The sequence below is a fragment of the Enoplosus armatus genome, chromosome 17 (assembly GCF_043641665.1).
Source record: "Enoplosus armatus isolate fEnoArm2 chromosome 17, fEnoArm2.hap1, whole genome shotgun sequence".
NCBI classification, from domain to species: domain Eukaryota; kingdom Metazoa; phylum Chordata; class Actinopteri; order Centrarchiformes; family Enoplosidae; genus Enoplosus; species Enoplosus armatus.
The window spans coordinates 17,153,979-17,176,630 of record NC_092196.1 but is presented as its reverse complement, the minus strand read 5'-3'; the positions used below and the strand labels follow the sequence as shown (position 1 = coordinate 17,176,630).

Genomic DNA, 22,652 nt, shown 5'->3' with positions numbered 1-22,652 from the left:
ATCAGTGGCTGTGATAGTACTTTGTAAGTCTTTCAATCAAAATGGGAACAAAAAAAGGAAATATACGCCAAGCAAAAATTGACTTTGGCACCATGGAAGACAGTGAGGAGTCATTTGGTGAAACTGATTTTATGCTGAACTTTTCCAGCTGCAATAAAACTAAACTCCCAGTAGATCCATTTATGGCCTTCATGATCGCTTTTGGGGAAAAGCTGTACATATGGAACGATCTGAGAGAAACTGCTAGAACTGTTAAGTCTTGGCAAAAGAGGATTGAGAAGGCGGGGATTCAATTTAAAAATTAAACCTCTGCTGCGCTCTACACAGCCCTTCAGCACTTTAAAAATCTTTTTTGGTTTCAAAAGAGACAACAAAAACATGCCACAATGTGTATCTGAGCCAGCACGTTGAAATCAGCCTCTCCTGCTTCAGGTCGGGTCCAGTCCTGGGTCGGTCTGTCCAGTGCGGCTCTGCTACTCTGGCTGCTCGTTCAGCTCCATGTCAGACACCAGGATGTTCTTCTCAGTCTGCTCTGCGAGGCTGGAGTTGGTGCGGCTGTAGCGGGCCCCTTCATAGGACCCTCGGGATCCAACAGTTCGCCGACGGTACAAGTAGATCACACCGACTATCAGCACCACCAGCACCAAGCCCGTCACCATGACAACAATCAGAGTGGGCAGGTGGTCACCATCCACTAGGTAGAGGTAGAGGATGGATGTCAGGATTAGTATAAATATTTCACTTCCTGATGTGCAAGTTACAACACGGATATTTACGCTAAGTTTCAAGTGAACAGAATAACATACTTACATGTTACAGCTGAGGTCTCAGCACCTGCACATGGAAGAGGGGGCAGTTAGTAAAAATTGACGGCTTTAGTATTTGGTAATCATTTTAATCGCACTTGATATCATCTCCTACTGGGTGATTTCTCAGGTTGTTCCACTGTGTCTACAAACTTAGAAATATCTGACATATCTGTGGTTGCTTCATTGTTCATTTAGATCATGCTGAAGGAACTTCTTTAGCATTCATGAAACCTTGAAAAAGATTTAATTTGTTCTCATTGTTAACTAGTTTGATCTCAAGTGACTCAACTAGACCTGGTTCTGAGAATGACTTGGTGAAGCTGAAGTGGTCTTGTGTGTGCTTACTGCGAGGCGCTTTGCAGATGACTCCATGTGTGCGATTTCTGCAGGAGCCCGGCTTCCACAGGCCGCTGTTGCTCTGGATCCAGAAGCAAGAGTTTGGAGACAGAACAGAGAAGGCGACATCATGCGCCTCCCAGTTGGTGTACGACATCTCGGTGTCCTCGCTCCACACTAGACCTCTACCTGCAGCACGAACACATGCACACACACTCAGAGGAGCTTCAAACACATTCAAGCAGAACTGTTTCTTTAGTGTTATATTAAAGAGAGCTAGTTCTTCATATAATGTCGTGCCTGACATCTCTGTTCAGTCATGGAGGATTCCAATATTGTTTTTTCAGATTCAGTTCTTCCCATTAGCTTACCAAGTATTTTACAGGGCATCCCACTCAAATTATCTAATTACACTGAAAGATAATAATAGTAGTTTAAATAAATTAACTTGTCTGAGATAATGCACCTTGCCTCATCACATTTATTTGACACGAGAGAAACAGTCTTAATCAGGTTTCCTCTACTTAATGAATTGTTTCATGATTATTCTATAAAATAAATCTTAATCAATCAGATAAAACCTTAATTAAAGTAGGAGTAACACAATTTGATTAAAAGCAGCCTATAATTAATACGTGTGGATTTTAAAATCTTTTGAAAATCTGTAGGTTAATAGGGTTGCTGCTGTGGAGGGAGATGGAAGGGACTGTCCAAGGCGACGTTGCTGGACCTTTCACGCTGATCCCCAGCCAAGCTCCATGCGCCTGTTCTGCATAGCTCTGGATGTGTTCCCATACAAATCCGTTCTCTGTCTCATCCAAGATAGAGAGAAGTTCTGCTCCCACTAGAAGAGAGAAACAGAAAGAAATACACTGAGATGGAACAAAAGAGAGATGGGAATTGATCATGCAGGGGGTTTTAATGCTGCAGTCGGCTACATTTAGACATATTGATGCATTTTGTCAATTATGTCTGCAGTGAAGAAAATCAAAGTGTTGCTCTTAATTGACTTTAAATTCAGTGTCATGAGCTGTACGGGCAGCACAGCAGGAGTCTGAGCAGAGTCAGAGTGGTGGAGGCGTAAGGGCGCTTCTGAAACTCTCCCCTACCTTTTTTACAGGACATGCGTGCATCCTGCTGCAGTTTAACACTTTGCAGGTTGAAGGCGTAACAGTGGTTTCTGAAAGGCATCCACGCCCACTCTCCCAGAGAGTGGGGGCACTGGCCGGGGTAGGTCCACTGGTGAACCACTGGGTCATCTGGCAGGGACAAAAAGAACAGAGATTAATACATTTAATTTACAGTAACTGAATGCTGACATGTTATCAGGGCACCTTGCAGGTAATAAGATGTGTGTACACACAGCAGCACTGTGTACGGCATTCTGCTGAGTTGTGTGCATTTGTGCAACGTGTAAATTGATATTTATTGTTGTTACATTACACACACATACCACTAATTTGACAGATAGCAGCCTCCAGTTTAGCATCACAAGGAGTCATAGTCCACTGCCCAGTAGTGGTCATGTGACCGCATCCAGCCATCTGATTGGGCTCCCCATCTTTCCAGTTTGAATATGACACTTCTTCTTCACCCAGCCAGGTGAAGCTCCGTCCCTGAGAACATGAAAGATAAGTTACAATTCATTGGAGTTTCCCTCAGCCTTGAAAACATGACGGTACTTGTGTGACTCTGTTAATGAATCATAATAAGATATACTGTAAATTAATAGGCTCACTCCATAGTTGTAGAGAGCGATCCAGGCAGGCCGGCGCAGGCTGTTGATCAGCAGCGTGAGGTAACCCTGCTGGTAGGGATCTTTCACCGTGGCAAGAGTTCCATTCAAAGATTCACAGAGGTGCAGAGCGCCGGTCCAGTCGAGACGCTTCTCCACAATCCGGTAAGTCACTCCACCCAGCTCCACAGGCTTTGACAGGGTGGCAGGAATGAGAGCCGAGGCTGGAGGGAGACCTGAGTCTGAAGAAACCACAAAGTCACACAAGATGATTTAAGTCGACACACCTCTGTTTGCAGTGCAAATATTCTGCACTTTTAAAGCAGACACTGTTGTGGTTATTATTCACTATCACACCTTGTTGCCTTTGGCAGATGAAGCCATTATTTTCCATCTCACAGGCTCGGGAGGCCCACATGCCAGTGTTCTTCTGTGGGTTCCCATGAATCATCACCACACAGTTTCCCTGAGAGGTGACAGTGAAATCGTCAGAAAAGGAACACAGTGAGGACAAAATCACGACATGTGTGCTGATAGTTGAGTGTTGCGAGTACCGGGGTCTTGTTGTGGTGTGGTCCGCTGTTGTCCAGTGGCTCTCCAGGAGCCCAGTTGGTGTAGCTGAGGAGGCCAGCCTTGGCCCAATTGAAATGACCTTTAGAGTCTGAGGTCAGACCCACCCAAAGGTCAACACTGGCATTATAAAGCAGGGTGGTGACAAAGGCTGTGAGGAGGAGAATCGATTTCATCAGTGTGCATGTGTGTGGTGAGACACTTATCTAAACCACCTATCGACTGGTGATAAAGAGGCAATCAATTCATATTAAAATAAAATTACTGGATTCTCATAACATACTATAACACACTACATCAATTTGATGCTGCTCAAATGACAGATTATCATCATCACACCTGAAAAAGTAAGTAATCTACATTGAAGAAGAAAGATAAGTTCATTATCTTTAGTTGGGTCCATGCTGGCTGTATTCTGCTGTAATTACCTTCCTCCAAATGATTGGACACCACTGCCAGTTCACCTCCCTGCGTTTCACATTTCAACTTGGCTGCAGACCATGTGACTCGGTATGACTGATCAAATACTCTGAAACACTACAGAAACACCAGATGTCACTGCACACATTCAAAAAAAGATTGCCCAGGTTAGGTTTGGTTAGGTTTGGTGAGGCTGAGTTAGGGCAGGAGTAGGTGCATGAAATAAAACACTAACACTTCACCACCTACATGGTATAACTTTATACAGCTTAACATAATAATTGCATTATGCGGAACTATTGGTGCGTAGCTGTACCTTATGCTGATAGGATGACCATCCCTCAGGACAGCCTGAAGGTGGGTGGGGGGATGACGGAGTTGGAGGAATGGTGCCTGTGACATTTACTCTCTTACAGATGTAGGGAAGGTCGGAGTGACACTTCTGATCGGCCCAATCCGCTGTTTGGGAGTGAAAAATACAAGCTCATGTATGTGTACTACATTTGATTTAGTCCCTTGAGGTCTCTGGCTGTTCTTACCTTTGCTGGAAGACATGTAGATACATTTGCGATCACGGCTGAGTGCGTGTGGCCTCCCAAGGGCCCAGGACACGTAATTGAGCACAGAGTGGTCAGACCAGCGGAAACGGCCATCATTTTCGTAGGTGTGAAGCCCCAGCCACCAGTTGTCACCCTCCACCCTCACCATCTGAAGGTGAGAGAAAAACTGTGAAAAGGCATGTCGAGGCCACAGTCACAGAGACTTTTAAACAAGCAGGGCTTGCCTGTAGAAAAGGTTTGCCACGCATGATATAGACACCATAATTGCACAGGTTTGTACTTGTTAGGTATTTCCCTAACCCTCATAAGGCTGGATTGCCTGCTAAAACAATTTTTAATTTAATTCATTGCATTTTTGGATTAAATCAACGAATACAAACGATAATGAACTTAAGTTAAGTGTGCAGTGCCTTGCGTAAAGTGTTGGCCAGGAAAGCTTCTTCCTCAGCTGAGTGGACGGAGGCCAGTGAGGAATCAAACCAGGAGCAAATCCTCTGGGCCTGGTCCCAAGTGGTGCGGTGGTCAAAAAATTTATACTCAGCCTCCTGGAAGCCAATCCACTCAGGTGAACTGGTGCCTGACAGATGAAGGATGAGAGAAGAAGGAAAGACAGTCATGAAACATAACAGGAAGAAAAAAATGCCCTTAGGAGATATTTTCAGTACGCTGAGAGAAGTTCAGAGCTAAGAAAATAAGACTGACCTTCAGAGACTTCTGGTTCCTTCTCAACACTACCTAAAAACACACACACACACACACAGGAAAAATGTATTCATGACATACAAAATGTGAGAAGCCCGAAAGGCAATAAATAAAAAAGGGAAGAAATCTTGAGAGACTCAGAGATTGATGCCTTCAGAATAGAAGCTGTAAGTAGAAAAGGGTATTTCTAAAGATAATAGAATATGTGCAACGTGAAATACAACACAGAAAACAACAATTCTGAGGTAGGATTTAAAGAGCAAATGCATCAATACAGTATAGGATTTTCTATATAGTTCCTGTGCTATTGTACCTCTCGGGATCTTGCAGATCCAGTCCAACTCAGAGTCACAGTGCATGGCCAGCCAAGTCATAGTACCCAAGTCTGCTGCAGCACATTGCCGGATGTTGTAGTAGTAGCGTCCGAAGTTCTGGTACGTGAACTGAGACACAAGCAAAGAGTAAACAGATTTTTTTTTACCCAGAATCTGTTGGTACACAGTTACGTTGCATCTTGTCATTACTTACAGCCAGTCCATCACTCCACTTCCAGCTGCCATTGTCCATTGGGTTTCTGCGGTTCAGTCCGATCCAAAACCAATGCTGCTCATGGTCCTCTGACTCCCTGTGGGGCACATCATCATCATCATCACCATCATCATTGTCATATATCACATGTCACCTGGTCAGAGGTGCACACCCACCCAAAGGCCTCATGGAGGACCTGCAGAACAAAGTGCTCCTCCTCGGGGCCGCTGATACTCAGCAGGTTGGCTCCATGTCTCCGGCAGAACAGGTGAGCCTGCAGCCAGCTGAGCTTCTGCTCCAGCTGGGAGGAATGAAACACCTGCACACAGGATATAAAGGTGTGATTATAGTTCAATCTAAAATGCAGGCGTAGTATTACTTCCACTCTTTATATTACTATTAAGAACTACCACTCCGATCTCAGTACTTGTGTACTGACCAAATTGTGTCCACCACTTGACAGTACAAACTGTGAAGAACTGATTTAAATTATAATTTTGTTGGAGGACAGAATAAATCCTGAAGTCTATCTATGAAACTACAGTATATAAATGTCATTAATCAAGATTAAATGTAACTTTAACTAATATTATTATCAGACTGGACAAGACACACTATTTCTCACAACTTATGTTTCTAAATCACATTAGTCATCCTACTTAGTGAAAAGTGATCATACCTACATCGACAAGGACATATAATACACTCAGATGCCTCCGCATTAAAATGAGAAAAATGTAATTAACCATGAAATATTAGCCATGGCCATTTTAGTCCAAGACTGAATGAATCAATTAATAAAAACAAAGTGTGACTGAAATTAAAAGACACTTCCAGCAGAGTACTGATGGTGTGAAACTGTGAAACACTGCTGGGGTGAACCTTGTAACAGTAGCGCAGGTTGCTGTTGCTCTTCCAGCCGCTGGGGCAGGAACCGCTGAGGCTCGGGGTGGGCTGAGGGGCCGGGGGCTCGGGGCTCAGAGACGTGTCCTGGTTCTGACGGCAGATGAATTTTGCCTTCGATGACGCACATTCCCTAACCTCCCACAGACCTGTTGCGAAGCCCGTCGCCATGGAGACGCAGCCGCCACGGATGTTGACTGAAATAGATACAGGGTGAAATATAGGTGAGCGGAGAGGAAGAGAAAGAGGCTAAACTGATGAAATGTGTGGAAATAGAGGGATGACGTGGAGAAGAAAATGTGTGGAAAATGTGATTACACATTTCTTATGAGACAATTATGAGTGTTGGATCCTGCAATATTTCCTGTAAACCCTGTCTGGGCTCTTTTTGTCTAATCTCCCAAATGGAACATCTTTATGGATCATATTTTTAAAAAATGGTGTGCACACCAGTAGAGGGTGGTCTTCTACGGGATGGAATTGTTTTATTTCATTATACAGATTTCTTTCCTCCTAAAGGTTTTCTTCTTAAAACTGATACAACCACAGGCATTTAACCAGCCAAGTCTACTAAAGCAACAAACTGCCGCTATAATCTTTGCAGAAGTCAGACAGTTCATATCTTTGGCTCTACCAGTGACTCTAAAGCCAGAGTACTCGCCCACCACTGTTTTTTGCATCTCCACGTCTGGTTTAGAAATTATGGCTATGGTGAATCTAAAATCCATAATAACCTGGATTTTACGAGGATAATTCCTCCTCTCATCCCTGTGGTGCTGCAGTGACTATTCTTTGGAAGACAAAACAAACTGGTCCACTTTTCATGCATTAAATTTAAATCAGAACATTCCTCTGCTGGCTGGTTTTGACTGCTGCTGATCATTTTCTTGGATAAGCTGTTTGTCAGCTAATCAAAGCTGCTTTATAGCCAAATCAGGAAGTAGTTGCGAATCTGTATCTTGGCCAAAGAAAAAACACCTGGGACCAATCCAGCTTCTTTTTTGTAGATTAAATTCAAACATACAGAAAATAAATACGCATTATGAGCTGTTAACAGGTAAAAGAGATCCACCTGCCATTAATACATCTTTTAGCGATGAACAATGGAATCTGATTTCTCTTCAACATCACTTTGTCTTAAAAGAAACTGCTCCACAGGCATTCTGACTATCGTCTATTTTTGACCTGCATCCTGCAATACATTATCAGCTCCTATTGTAGTTTATTCTGTAAATCATTCACACACTTCTTCAAACATGACAGTGTGTGACGTACCTGGCTGGTCTCGATTCCAGTTGGTGTAGGCCACTTCATCCCCGCTGAGCCAGTGAAAAGAGCCAGGGCTGCCCTGGTCATTAAGGCCGATCCAGAAGGAATCACCAGACCGACCGAACACCAGGCTGTTGGCGAAGGCCTGCTCGAACCTGTAACAATTTAAAGGGAGTGTTAGAAAGGCAACACTGACAAAACACACAGACTGTTTGTGTGTGTGTGTCAGGGTATGTGTGTGTTGCTGCACGCACCTATTGGTGATGGTAACAAGGGCAGCTTCATGGTTCTCACAGGACTTCCTGGCCTCATCAAAGGTATGCAGATCTTCTCCCACCCAGTAACAAGCTGGACTGTGCCACTTCCAGCCCTGAGAGAAGAGGAGGGGAGAGAAGGGGAGAGGAGGTTAGCAGGATATGGAAAATAAAATTTAAGAAAATAAAGAACAACAAATAATAAAAAATAAACCATTCAAAGAGCGCAGATGTCAACAAGGGCTGTGTAACTCTTTAAATTAGCTAATTCAATCATTTAAAATCTGGATCTGGTGCAATTTATAGGCCAACAACAACTTGGAACAGTTAAAGGAAAATGGAGTATAAAATACTGTAGAACTGATATATGATAGAAATGTGTTTGATCATGGAATTCAGGAAAAAAACGTACAGACAGACAAGCAAACACGACCTAAAACATATCCTCCTTTTTGGAGGTAAAAAACATAAATGGTGTCTCTCAGAAAATTTGAATGCCATTTTAACAATCAAAACAGAAGTGAGTCCACTTTTACCAGTCGACTGTATCCCAAATGCAGAATAAAAAGAACAAGTCTAGGCATGCAGAAATAACTTTTCCCTGGCCTCAATCCCTCCTGCCAGCTCATGTACTGTAGTTGTGGACGTGTACAGACGCAGAGCGCAGCCAACACGCAGAAGGTCAAAAGAGGTGAGATTTTGCACGAGAATGATGGCAAAAGACAGTTCGTATACAGCTTTGAGTGAATAAGCCCAACCTCAGGCTTTTTGCACAACCACGTTTGGCACCTGGACAGAAGCCTCAAAGATTACAGCTGCTGGAGAGGCTTGATCTGTTGAAACACTTCTCCTTAACACTCTTTCCTATCCTTCCTTTCCCTGTCTTACAGTCACAACATCAACGTTGACTTATAGCATCTTCCCAATATCATGTAACAGTATTGAGAAATATTTCAACTAGAAACAACTCATACTCCATAGTAATGTCATGAAACCCGACAGCTGATTTCACCCATAGGTTCTTTATCCTTTAGGTCCTAAGTTTTTTTGTTATCTCCCTATAAATTACACAAAGGCTGAACCATCAAAACATGAAATTCAACCACATGTCCTCAATTATTTGAAAACAAGCAATATGATTGAATTTTCGTTTTTCGTTGGAATTATTTCCACTACTTTGACTTTAACACACAAAACACTGACAAAAACAATGGACCTAATCTAATACTTTGTTATTATAAAAATATCAATTATAGTCACTTTAAGATACACTTTTTCCTATTTGCTATAATTTCCAATCTTGGAGGACATCTGGGCCACTATTGGACAAAATCAGGGACTGTATGTTTAAACAGTAAAATAATCCCAAAAAATCAACACAACCAAAAAAGCTCATATGTTTAATTATTGTAGGAGTCCCTTGGTGACTGAGGGCTCCGAAGCAGCTGCTTACGCCCCAGGCAGCCTCTGACATTAGAGATCAGTGTTTTCTAATCTCTCCGTTTATTCACACTGAGCTATCCTGATAATAAAATCACCATCATCTTTGGTATAAGTATAAAGCAGAAATGCAACACCAGTGTAACAAGTGACTAATAAGCAATCCATTACGTGTTCTGAGTGATGAACCCAGCGCTGGATGGGGTATATAGTTCGGGGATCATGTGGTGTAACATTGCTGAAGCGGTCAGAGGGCTTTCTGTCATTGTTGTTTCACATGTTGTGTGAAGTAAGCTCATCTGCAAACCGCACCGCCACAGGGCCCTGCAGCATGTGCCATGCCAAATGACCCCTGTCACATTACCACCCATGATGCCTCGCTCCCCAGGGAGAGGGGAGAGATTCATTACACAAAACAAATGGTCCATCTATAGGAAGACCTTTGTTGAATGTAACAGCTGAGAAACATCACATCTCTTAACTTAAGATCATTTACATCATAAATCTATCATCATAGCAAAAATATAACATTGCTGAAGGGCACGAAGATACACAAACACACAGTAGAAGAAAAGAACTAAACTGTCTTTGGACAGTTTGATTTGCAGCAATGGTCAGGTAGGGACAAGTCAGGTATGAGAGGGTTTAAGTCTCATACGGAGAGAATTACGGACTGTGAAATCACAGACAGATGTAGATGGATCCTCCAGATGGGATTTAATTCATCATGTGGGTACAAGTAGTAGGCGTGATGCTGCAGTTCGGTTGTATGCATTGTTTACACTCGTTGAATGAAGATACAAACAACATGTCTCAATTTGAATGCCTTAAAAATGCAATGTATGATGTGTTTTGTTTTATTTCTGGGCCTTTGAAAAGTACAGTGTATGTTAAGACAGGAGGAGAGTGTGTCTGTCCAGGGTTTAGTTCGTCAGGGGTGTCTGTAATCTTCCCAGTCTTAAGGGAGTGATTTATATTATAGTTACAGACTGGGGGCAGACTAGTGAACCAGTGGAAGGGTGAGAGATGGAGGGAAGCTCTGGGAAAAGGGGTCAAAGGTGAAGGAAGGGCTGAAATATGTAGAATAATAATTATGCTCCCAGCAACACTACAGACAGCAGCTGGAATAAGAGCCCTGAAATGTTGCACGAGTCTTTATGGAGTAAAACTGAGAGATAAAGGGAAGACAAAAACAAGATGTTTATATCTAGTCCGGTAATCTAAAGCATGAACAGTATATGTCAAGTATGTAGCGCTGAATGCAAAGAGAGAAAAATAGTCATACTTGTTTGCAGTCCTGGTGCTGTGGCTTCCCATCGCTCTTTGTTCCCAGTTTCTTACAGATGGAGGGCAGAGTCAAATTACAAGGGCTGTCATCCCAGCGGCTCTCCTGCATATGTAAGCAAGACACAAACAGAAAGAGAGAACACAGCTGTTCAGTAAATACAAACGGAGGAGACTCGCTGACAGTGAGAGTCCATTACTTTGAGGTGATTAAGGCCAGTTTGGGGGTCAGTGAGAGGGTGCAGGGGGTCACTCACAGCTCCCCAGATGGAGACGCAATCTTCTTGAGTGTTGCGGAAGTTGTTGGGTTCAAAGGGGTGCCAGTAGGTGAAGATGACAGGAGTGTGGTCAGTCCATTGGAAGTCCATTTGCATATCAGTGTCATGGAGCCCTATCCATAGCTGGTCAATGTCTGACAGAAGACACAGATAGACCATCAGGTTAGGAAGACAATTTGGGGACACGGAAATAGGGTTAAAAATAGGATTTGGCTATGACCTTAATATGAAACTGTCAGACTTTTCCATGAGGTTCAATAACTACATTGCAATTGGAACAACAATTCCATGACCTAAAAATTTGATTCCTCTCTCCATGTGTGTTTTTCAGCTCAGGGAAAGGGATTAACTGCCTGGTTTCCACTACGTTTGAACTCGCTCTGGAGATGTGGGCATAAAATGTAGGGAAAAAGCTGGAAAATACCATTTACTATTCTAATCAATAATTGAATTCTATTTTGTTTTCATATTGCACGCTGAAGAAGGTATAGTTGAAACATCGCTGCATTTTGCTCCCCTGTGCTTAAAATAGACTGAAGAATAGAAGTCAAAGAGGGCTCTGATAGATTTGAGTGCGTGAACTCTTTGTGAACCCACTGCACTTCAACATCAGTTACACGCACTCCTGTTCTTTCTTTTTGTCCTTGTTTCTTTTTCTTCCACATTTATACAGACAAATATCTAAATCCCTGATTCCCGCTGTCTAGAATGCTGTATATCTGCTCAAATGTTTATTATATTCCTCAATATCACTACTGGTGGGTACCCTGTATTCTGGCTCCCAATAGCAGTGCAGTTCAGAGGGAAAAGTACAGTACAATAAAACATTCACAAATCACCTCTCTTCAGGTTGCGCATGATGAACTCTAGCTCAGGTAGGGTGTGGATGCTGACCAGGTTGGCCTCCATCTTCTGACAGGTTTTCTGTGCTGTATCCCAGTCAATCTTCTCTGAAGTCAGCTTGTAGCAGCCAGCCTGAAAGGCCTGCCAGCCCACATCACACTCATATTTCTCATCATCTGCCCACGAGTCTGTGGGAGCAAAGGGATAAAAGCATTCAAATTCTGGACTTTGGTACTGTGGCAGGACTGCAACTGTATTTCTCTTTAATGGACTAATTCAAATGCCTGTACACTGACCTGTAGTGAAGGGGTCCAGGGTGGCATTGGGCCTCTTCTTACAGACATATGGCAGAGCAACTGAACAATCACGGTTTTGCCAACGACCCGATGACTCAGTTCTGATCACAGCGCAGTTCTCCTCCTCAGCATGGTTTGGCTGCTCTGGAGGATGATTTTAGGAAAACAACTCTTCAGATCATCACTAATGCCAAGGTGCCCTTGTTCAAGGCACTTACCCCCAAACACTCCAGTGGTCAACAGTAAAAGACTGTGGTCGCACTGGAAGGCCGCCAAGAGTGTATTTGCACTCAGGGCAGTGTGTTGCTAAAAATGAGCAAGCATGCCCATTCAGCCTTCTGTGGGAAATGACTGTTTAAAAAAAGATCACTGATGCTTCAAGCTTAAAAAAAGACAGAAAAGGTTGAGTTGTTTTTACAGTCTAACCTGGCTCCCAGTTGAGATATTTGAGCGGTGAGGAGTCGGCCCACTGCCAGCCTCCATGGATGTCCAGGTCATTGAGGCCAATCCACAAAGCAGCACTGTAGCCTGTCAGTAAACCTAAAAAAGCAGGACAACACTTTTCTCAAATGTTATAAAATATGACAGAAGACTTGAGTTTTCTGTGTACTTTTGTGAAGGAACAGAAAACACTCAACTGTGTGCTTCCACTTAGGCCTAACAATCTCTCAGTTTAACCATGATTTTAACTGTCAACACTTTATTAGCCAGATGACAGAATTGTTATGTAAGAACAGCCTAGTTGCGGCCTGATATCGGCAACAGGGTCACAACATCCCAAAAATCAATAATTCCTGTTGGGAGAATCAATGTGCAAGCAAATACGAGTAAACATTATGCTGCATAGAACATTATATTGCCCCGAATGGCCAATGCTATTAATATTTGAGACTGTTTTGTGTTTGTCACCGTCATGCAAAGAAACAAAGGCTTGATTGACAAACATGATAACACAGCTTTCCATCACAAAATGTGAAACTGCATGCCTACAGGTCAAAAACAAAAACAGAAAATCCTAAAATTCCAAATTATCTTAACTATCTTAAGTTTTTGCTCAGTGATGATTAACTTGTGCTTGCCAAATCTTTTGGAGGTTTTATTTGCTGATTTTTTGTTCCGATAAACTGCTATTTTCAATGTAGTAGCTTTCAATGAAAATGTATGTTGTGTACTGTTTCACACATACAGCCTGTCTTAATGATTTCCTGAAGGCGTTTAGGCTTTACCACTGTGTCACAGGGGTTGGTGAAAATATTGATGTATATTTCAAACACGTTGCTACAACATGATTGGATGCATCTACACACAAATTTACATGTGTGAACATTGACTTTACCATTAATGTATGTCTGCTCATGCAGCTTGGTGATGCTAAGCAGGTCTGCCCCCTGCTGCTGGCAACTGATCCGAGCCTCACTCCATGACAGCGTAGCCTGGAAGTTAAACTGGTAACAGCTGTCTGTCAGCGGGTCGGTATCCCAGAATGTCTCACAGCCACTGCCTGACAGTGAGGGAAGGAGATAAGAAATTTGTTAGACGATGGGTGAAAGCAGGAAGAAATAACAGTATAGTGAACAGTTGGGTGAGAGGAAATTGTGGTGAAGCTTTCTGAGTTTCTGGAAATTTCTCCAGTCTTGCCAGGACGAGCAGAGAGATTTAAGAGTCCTGAACATGCAAAGTGATAACTCACTCTTGACAGGACAGAAGCCCCAACGCTCGTCCTTGCCGTAGTCGTAGGTGGTGGCACACCAGAGGTGACCGTCCTCACGTCCGATACTAGTGCAGTTGTGGAACCACTGGCCATCATACAGGAAGGGCAGATAGCAGGGGCGACCATGAGAGTTGCCCTGGATTGTGTAGATCTCTGGGGAGCAAAGAGAGGAGAGACTTTAATTCCCTGCATGTGGCAGGAGAGACGGGCCATGCTTGTGTTGTCTAAAGTTATGGCTGTGAACTGTGCTGAACTGAAATACTTTATATGTTTTCTCAATGACTTGTAAAATCAAACACAGGGTGAAAACAGAAGATGATGTTACAGTCAAAACAGTAAAGTCAAATAGTGGTCAGAAGAAGGAAGAGTAAACAAATAAAGACTGTCAGGTTGTATCTTTTATCATCTTTTATCTTTTACAGCCATGAATACAGAAAAAAACGATCATACCTAGACATTTATATTCCAAATAGGTCCTGCACCTTTAAGATATTACATGCAATGTTTTAGGCTAGTTTATGTCTGATTTCTGCAGTTTAACAAAGTACCCTGAGGTTGCTGTTCTAGTCTCTACATTCCACCAGTATAGCATGGTGAGAAGAAAAGGGCAAAAGAGAGAGAGGGAGAGAGGCTGGATCTGTAGTGTTACCAAAACAAGTTAGGCCAATGGAAAGTAGGGCAGACATGTTAAATGAGGGAGGAAAGATTTCTGAAGCTCCCTCCCTGACTTCCCTCTCTGCTCCAACCGCTGGCTGGCTGGCTGGCTGGCTGGCTGCAGTGGAGTTGCTCCTAGGCTGACTAATGTCAGAGGCATTCCTCACCAGCAGCGTGTTGACTTCACAAATAAACTTGTGAAGATCGGCACTTGAAAGTTAAAAATGTCAATTCACCCAATTCCCTTGCCACAAAAAAAGTAAAATAGACTTGGGAGAGGACGGATAAAAAGGAATGTGAAGGGAGATTTTCTGGTCAGATCTGGTTTTAATTGCAGTCGAGCAGAGTCTGTATCCTCGTATGGCTGAGTGAGCCTCGCTGTATAGTTTGTCAATGAACAACTGTGACATTTGATATTAGTAAGAATGACAGTGACAGCGGAAATGAGGCTTAGCTGTGAACCACCATGGTTAGATTTAATCTGCACTGAAAACTAAACATAAATACAAATATACTTGAGGGCAAGGACAACTCTGTGTGTTTACTGGAGTTTACAAACACCAGCAATGTTTTCCTTGGCCTTCTGACTGGCAGACAGCCACTTGTCCTCTAAGATTCCCCGGAAACAACATTTCGCTATATCCATTTGATCAGAGGCAGCTGTGGTATTCACAACAGTAAGTCTATCTGTCACAATGAAGCAGCTCACTGGGTCACTGTATCACTACAGCTGGGGAAATGAGGGCCTTCAGTCCAAATAATTGAGAAATCCAGTGGGTACAATATTTGTGATCTCATTTCTTCTTATTATTTTTTTTACTTTTTTACCGTTTTGTTACTTCAATCTTTGGATTAATGACTTTGTAGTCTCATTCCTATTTTCTTTTGTTCAAATTTCAATAAAAAAGAATTGGCAGACTTAATTAACCAAGCAGGTTGTGTAAAGTGTGTGTATCTTTTGACTATTGTGTTGTCTGTGTAATGCTCTATGTTGCTATGGATTAATGGTTTAAAAAAAGCAGGTATATTAAAGAGAATCTGGAAGTGAAGTTTAACTTGGGTTAAACACACATAAAGACTGACCACCAATCTGAAGAATCCTTGCCATGCAAATCTGAACTTGTTTGATTACAAGCATGCTTACCGTGATATGTTTTAGAGCACAGGTCCGGACCACCACCACGCAGTGTCCATTTGAGCGATGAAGGAGGGGAGGTTGAGGAGGAGTTCCAAAATGAGGGTGAGGGAAGGTAGTTGTTGAGGTTGTCCAACACTTGGCCACAGTTCCAGGTCCAGCGTACTCTGGGGGGCTCGCGGTCACAGGTATACACGCCCAGAGGAGACCTGTTCCCCATGGAGGTGAGGTTACCAGTGGTCATGCCCAGGCACAACGAGGAGCCCAGGTTGAACAGGCGACCCCGGGTCACCCACTTCCAGCGCTGGTTGACTTCCTCACAGGAGGCTGACAGGACGAGGGAGTGATCCCGCACCCCCAGGCATCCCTGGGCGCCCTCATGGAAGAAAGCAAACTCGTCAGAGTCCAGCGGCGCTGTGCAGAGAGAGGGAAACAATAGCATCACTCGATAATGCTGATGAAAAGAGGACTCCATGTTAGCAGCTAATGTTGGCAAGAGAACAGGTCAGGGGCTGGATCAATATCTCCATTAATGGATGCAGTGCTGGGTAACTAGCTTGAGTTGTGGCCTCAGATGTCCCTGCATAATACATTTCGGTGTTATTAATCCTCTAAACATCCTGTTATAACCCTAAAATCCTCTATGCACATTATATGACAGAGCTCTCGGCAGGAAGTAATTGCAGAAATGTCATGCAATAAACTGTGAAAAGTGGTTGCACATGTTTTTAATGCAAAGTTAGCAATCACAGTTAAAGTATTCCAACATGCAGCAGGTGTCAAGAATTCACCCCATTCCCGAAGTTTGACCTGGAATTACCTCTCACCTTGTTCACTACATTTTGTGGTGTCTATTTCTGTTGGGTCTGACTATGGTGAGAGCAGGAGTTGGTGGCTTTGGGGTATAAATATATAAATAATGATCTTTGTCATGACAATCTGTAGGGTGACTCCAATACATTTGACTCAAATAACTGAATATTGATCGGAATTTGACTAGTTTGATGAAACTGTAATGATCCCAAGCGGTGAAATGGGTAGCTGTTTCAGTCTGCAGACTTCCCACTGCTGTACACTGATGCCTTTATTGGCATTACTTCAGTATGATTCTCTGAGGAGCTATAGCTGCCGGCAAGGTGTTACCCACAGAGCTTTGCAGTATTCTCATATACACTTATAACATACAAAAATAAATAAAACGTTAACAGACTAAAAAAGCGAACACATTCAGAGCAGTGGTTGGACACCAGCCTCAGTGACTAGAATTCCAGTAACAAAACCCAACATCCTTTCTCAAAAAATATGTGGTTTTCCTTCATTCCTTTTTTTCATTACTATTTGCTTTTAGAAAGGATTTAGAGATTGGAAACCTGAAGCCAGGATTGTGAATATAATGGTGTGTGGTTGTGAGTCCGTGTGAAGGTGGCAGAAAGAAAGACAAAGAAATACAAGTCAGGAGTGTAGGAGTGACTCTAAATTAAGGTCCTGTTGAAATGATTAAAATAAAGATCCCCAAAATACACATAAATCCCCCGTCTCAGACCTGAGATTCAGAGGAGAAAAAGTGAGACCCTCAGCATTCCTACTCGGCGGGCTCCTGTGAGAGGCCAGGAAGTGGGGTAGGTGGGAAAAGATCACTGGGCATTTAGTTGAAAAACACAACTCTCATATGTGGAGACTTCAGTCAGCTCAATGTGGGGCAATCCCTCGTTTCCTACCTCTCAGCTAAAACCCTCCAAACCTCCTGTGCTGCTTTTATAGACACGGAGACAATAGAGTCTCATCAAGAGCTCCATAAAAACCCCCCTGTAATCTGGAGAAGACAAGCGACACGCCCCTCTTCTTGCACTCAGCCTCTGCGGTTGAGTTTCTCAGAAGCAGTGTTAGCTCATTTGGTCGGCAACAAACAGTAACAGAGTGGTTCAACATAAGTTTGATAGTGCTCTGAATAGTGTTATCAGATATAATCACCACCCTGCTCTTTTTATAAAGCCATCCATTTTGTTGTAACACCCAGCTGTTAGGCTTGTTTACTGCCAGTTCATTGTTTTAATCATGAAAGATTCAAATCAACAATAACAACAATAGTGTTCCCTGACAGGGACAAAAAAAAACCTTAAATCTTCACAGGGAGGTAAAAAAGTATAAACTTAAACTGTATCCAAACTCTTGTCCAGTTAACACAAAACATCTCAGTTGCCTTTGGGACGAAACTATCTTTCCATGGAGCTGTTACTCTAGTCACTCCAACATAATCCAGAGCTGCATCAAATTAAAAAACAATTGCCAGCAAAGACCTGTTTCTGTGGAAAATCACTGGCTGGTGTATCCATTGAGTGTTAAAAGGCAAAAACATCACTGACTTCTGCCTGTTTCTTAATGAGTTGCTTAATGAAATTAAAAATGTCCATCATAATTTCCCAAAGCCCAAATTGACCTATTTAGATTGATTGTTTTGTCCATTCAACAATCTAAAACCGATGCATATTTAGTTTACTATCTATCAATCAATCAAGTTCATTTGCAACATGTAATCATATAAGGTACAATCACAGTGAATCATAGAAGACCATGAAAACTAGCAGATATTCACATTTGTGAAGATAAAACAATTAATTGATTATAAAAAATTTTGATTAATTTTCTGTCGATCGACTAATCGTTTCAGCTCTAAAATCGTACAGAATATTTTGCATTAAGCCATCAGGATAGTTCATATAAAACCCTCTATGACAGACTTGTCCTCAGTTCTCTGTTGCAATTCATCTCTACTCCGCAATTACAGCAGGATGTCAGCCACAACAGACAATAAAATGTTGATACACTATAATCTTAGCTCAGGATTTAGTTACACTTCTCATTGCAAGTAAAAACCTTAAGGATACTTGAACAGCTGGACTTACACAATGCTGACTTGTTAACGAGGCGAGGCATACATGCCAATAAATCAGTCTGATGCCATTTTGTCTTTTTCACAATGGGAATTAAAACCATTTTTAAAAATAGACCACAGAGTCTGCTCCAACGGTGCCTGTGGGAAGATTTTCACACCAGAACCAGCCCAGTGAGAATCAGCATTACATTGTGCGTTGAATCCACTTCAGTATGTGAATATAAGCTCAGCATTAATATGGTGACAATATGAGACGCTGGCAAAAGCTTTTGAACCTCTAGACAACCTGAAGCTGAAGTTCCAGACAGCAAGAAGCATATTCAAAAAGACGTTTTAATTCCAGTCTGGAGGGGACACAACTGGATGTTTGATGTGAGAAAACTCCCGGGCAATCAGAGTGAGTGCAGAATTCCAGATTAACTTTAAGCCATTGAGCCCTGTGAAAGCTAAGCCACAACAGCTCTCCTGCTGTGATCTCATCCTCCTCCTTGCCCCGTCACCCCTTTTCTCAATGCCGAAGACAGTTTCCTGCTGAAGAGAGAGGCTGAAACCCACGGCCAAGAGCAACCAGCAACAAGAGAGCCAAGAGAGGCAGATATTCCCAGAACCTCCACCTCCTCAATACGGTCATGTGTTGGACCAGGTTCGGGGACAATACTTGGGTGACTAATCAACAATAGGGAGTCTTGGCTCGAGACATTATGAGTTCAACAAACTTCTCGATATCACACTGTTTGGTGGAGTGTGAGTGTGACTCATTGCTGCTGCCAGTTAATTAAAACTAAGTGGACTGGGTTTTTTTCCATTCATTTATTTTACATACTTGTATCTAATCTAAAGATCTAGACTAAAGTTTGAGCAAAATACTTTTCCCGTAACCTTTCCTTATTTTGACAGATGTCTGGGATTAAAAAAACAGGTCAGCGTGACAAAACGGCAACCAACAAATAGGCAGGAAATTCCAGCCTGCTGTGTTTGTTTCTTTGGTGGTTTATGGTGGTCTGGCCTGTGAAGCAACCAAAATTGTGGATAGGTTTTACCTCATCCATGAAGCATGGGAGAGGAGAGCGAGGGGGTATCAGAAGAGAGGAGCATATTTGCATTTTGCAGCCACACTCAGAAACAGAGCTAACTGGAAACTCTAGGAAAGTGCGCATCAAATTTAGAAACCAAAGTGGACACTGTTAAAACTTCCCATCCATCCCACGCTTGTGCACGGTATAATGGGGATAACAACTTGTCACACTTCAGTTAATTAGATAACAGTGATATACACTTATATAGTTAATGGAGAACAGTGCTCAAATTAATATTGAATGGTATTTTGTGTGAGATCATGAACAATTTTGCTGTAAAGTTTGGCACCACAGAGCTGGAGCTGTCTCCACACATAATGAATTGGAAACTTGTTTTGAAATCCCACACCATGTTAGTGAGAACTTTCATGCACAAATAATCTCTGTTGTGTTGCAGTTCTGCCAGTCACAAATCAGGGAAAAATACCTTCATTCCCTAGAAATCATCTAGTATCATCATTGTCACATGTTTTCTTCCTTCCATTGATTATCACAACTACATCGTGGTGACATTAAACGGTACAGGACAACACAAAACTCTCATTCCCTATGACGTTACACAGTGCCTGAAAGTTCATGACAACACGCTGAGCTGCCCCAGATCAAATATATTTTCGGTGCTTAACTCTGGTGGCTGGGCTGGTGGTTGCAAAACAATTCACAAAACAAATCCAAAGAGACAATATTTCATAAAACAAATCAACAATGATTACTGTCCCCCTAGATCTTTCTGCAGCTCATCCATTTGGTCCAAAAATGATTGAAAAGGGATTCTCAACTTTGGCAACCTGGGAATTTGATGGCAGACGGGTGCATGTCATTTTAAAATTAAAAAACTAAGCCTCACCCAAATGAGCTTCAGATTATTTAGGATGTGTATCTAGCAGTATATTGTTAGGGATAAGAGTGTAAAGAGTGGTAAGTGTAAGTGTGTGCACACATTCTCAGTATTTAAATCCAGCTTCAAGATCAAACAAAAATAGGTACATTCATGTATTAAGAAGCCGTATGATGTCCTGAGTCTGGCATGATGATGCCAGTAAATCTAATGTGGTAACTTTAATCCCTTTTTTGTCAAATGAAATTGCTAAAATGAAATTGCAGTGTAGTTAATCATTTTCTTTAAGGTAGCTGCTTGTGTTATGATGGCCAGAGATGACAGCCTTTAAAGTAGTTACAGTTACATTAAGCTACTTGGTACTGACAGTGTATGTGCTATACTTTCTATATCTAATTCAGTGTCAAAAAAGAAATCATGCTGCATGCATCCTGTTGCAGTCCACTTCATCTCATTCGCTCACTGTACAGAGAGTCGAGAAGTAACTGACAGTGCAGTCAAGTTGGTAAACTCTGATTTCTGAAATGCTTTAAATATCCAGTCTAATCTTTACTGGAAAACCCTCCCCTGCATCCCATAACATGTAATGGTCTAGTAGCTGTTCAGGACTGGACTGAATGTGTTAATTGCAGCCTGTAACAGGATGTAAAGGTCACATCTGCCCGCAGGGTGCCAAATGAAGCGTCACCCCACGTCAGTTTTACAATGTCGCCTAAAAAACCCATCCGGTATATAAATAGAACAACAAACCGAAAAAGTGCGTTGCTTTGGGGCTTTAAATAAACTTAATATGCAAAAATAGAAATCACAATAGAGAAACTAAGCCAGCAGCCCCTTCCCTCCTCCCCCCGTTTTTCTCCACATCTGGTTCCACTCACTGCTCGGACTTTTGGTTCGTGGCATTCCGAGGCACCAAATCCAGAATACGCATAAAATATCTTTCGGTGTCTGCTTTCTCCTGCATTTTCTGACTGGAAATCATTACCAAAACAAAAGCATGCACAATAGGTAAAATGTCTGCCCGGGTTTTCGACTTTTACATGAATGAAATTAAGCGAAAGTTGAGCTTTGTCTCACCCGTAACGCTCCTCTTCAGTTCCAGACTAAAGATGAATAAATATAAAGTGCATTTGTAAAATATAAGTTGCCCATTTGTCCATGTTCTCCTGGATTCCTTGTTTCGGTGATGGCCGTTGCCTTGCATGCTCACAACTACAACACACGCACACACACACACACACACGCTGCAAAAAAAAAGAAACCAAAGGCGAAAAAAAGTGAAGCCGGAGCAGCAACTGCCCCTGTTTTACTTTGAGGACGGATGATGCAGATTTGGTGGGTCTGACCGCTAGAGCTCCGTCTGCCTCTCAGTCAGATGAGACTGAAATGAATGGAGCAGCGTCAACAATGTGTGTGTGTGTGTGTTTGTATGGTTCCCAACATGAGGTTCGGGGACCTCCCGGCGCCTGTTAGAGGACCCCAAATAGCAACCGAGTACTGGTGACAGTAAAAGAGTAAAAGTTAAATTGTTTTTGTCTTTTTGGGCACAGACTAAGTTTCAGTGAGTGAATTCCAGTGTATTTATGTGATACTCGGCCTGCAAGTTTGCAATTAAAAGGCATAAATAATCCAGAAAACGCTATCCTCCTGTATGTTGTGTTGTGCAAGTGTATTTAATATGCACAACACTTGTACATTGCAAACATCTGCTCTAATGTTCATAGTATGTCAGAAAGCCTCAGAGGTGGTACGACTGACACATGACAGTCCTAACACTGTAAAGAGCATTATTCTAACTTTTAAAACCCAATAATACTTCAGTAGAGACTTATGGTACTCAATGCCTTTGTAGTAATCTTCTTATCATTATTCATTTTTAATGGTTTCCTTTGACAGTCCGGTGGAGACTTGAAGCTTGGCAGTGATATGATTTAATTTCACTTAAATTGTGTTTTCTGTAGCTTTCTCAATAAACTTCCCAAAGATATATTTTGAAAAAAAAATGCATACTTGAGACTGTTGTGCTAATGTCTGGCATCGCAGGCTGGTTCTAGGGATGTGGAACCTCACCTCTCTGGCAGGGAAGGAACCAGAGCTAGGAGGGGTACCGCTGGAGAG

The 22,652-nt window shown here is 42.3% G+C and overlaps 1 protein-coding gene across 1 annotated transcript; it reads right to left on the bottom strand.

Annotated features, from left to right (window-relative positions):
- Positions 1–473: 473 nt before the first annotated feature.
- mrc2 (mannose receptor, C-type 2) lies at positions 474–21,738 on the bottom strand. The gene is made up of 29 exons (XM_070922921.1): positions 21,612–21,738; positions 15,737–16,141; positions 13,918–14,091; positions 13,564–13,728; positions 12,654–12,767; positions 12,228–12,371; positions 11,928–12,119; positions 11,068–11,222; positions 10,812–10,916; positions 8,087–8,202; positions 7,839–7,987; positions 6,543–6,760; positions 5,837–5,979; positions 5,661–5,757; positions 5,446–5,575; positions 5,133–5,165; positions 4,841–5,007; positions 4,410–4,578; positions 4,187–4,329; positions 3,879–3,987; positions 3,435–3,601; positions 3,238–3,346; positions 2,884–3,122; positions 2,599–2,761; positions 2,255–2,404; positions 1,876–1,989; positions 1,155–1,334; positions 811–834; positions 474–694 (listed from the first exon to the last, which is right to left on the bottom strand). The coding sequence occupies exons 1-29, from the start codon at positions 21,736–21,738 to the stop codon at positions 474–476; spliced, it is 4,422 nt and encodes a 1,473-aa protein (XP_070779022.1).
- Positions 21,739–22,652: the final 914 nt, after the last annotated feature.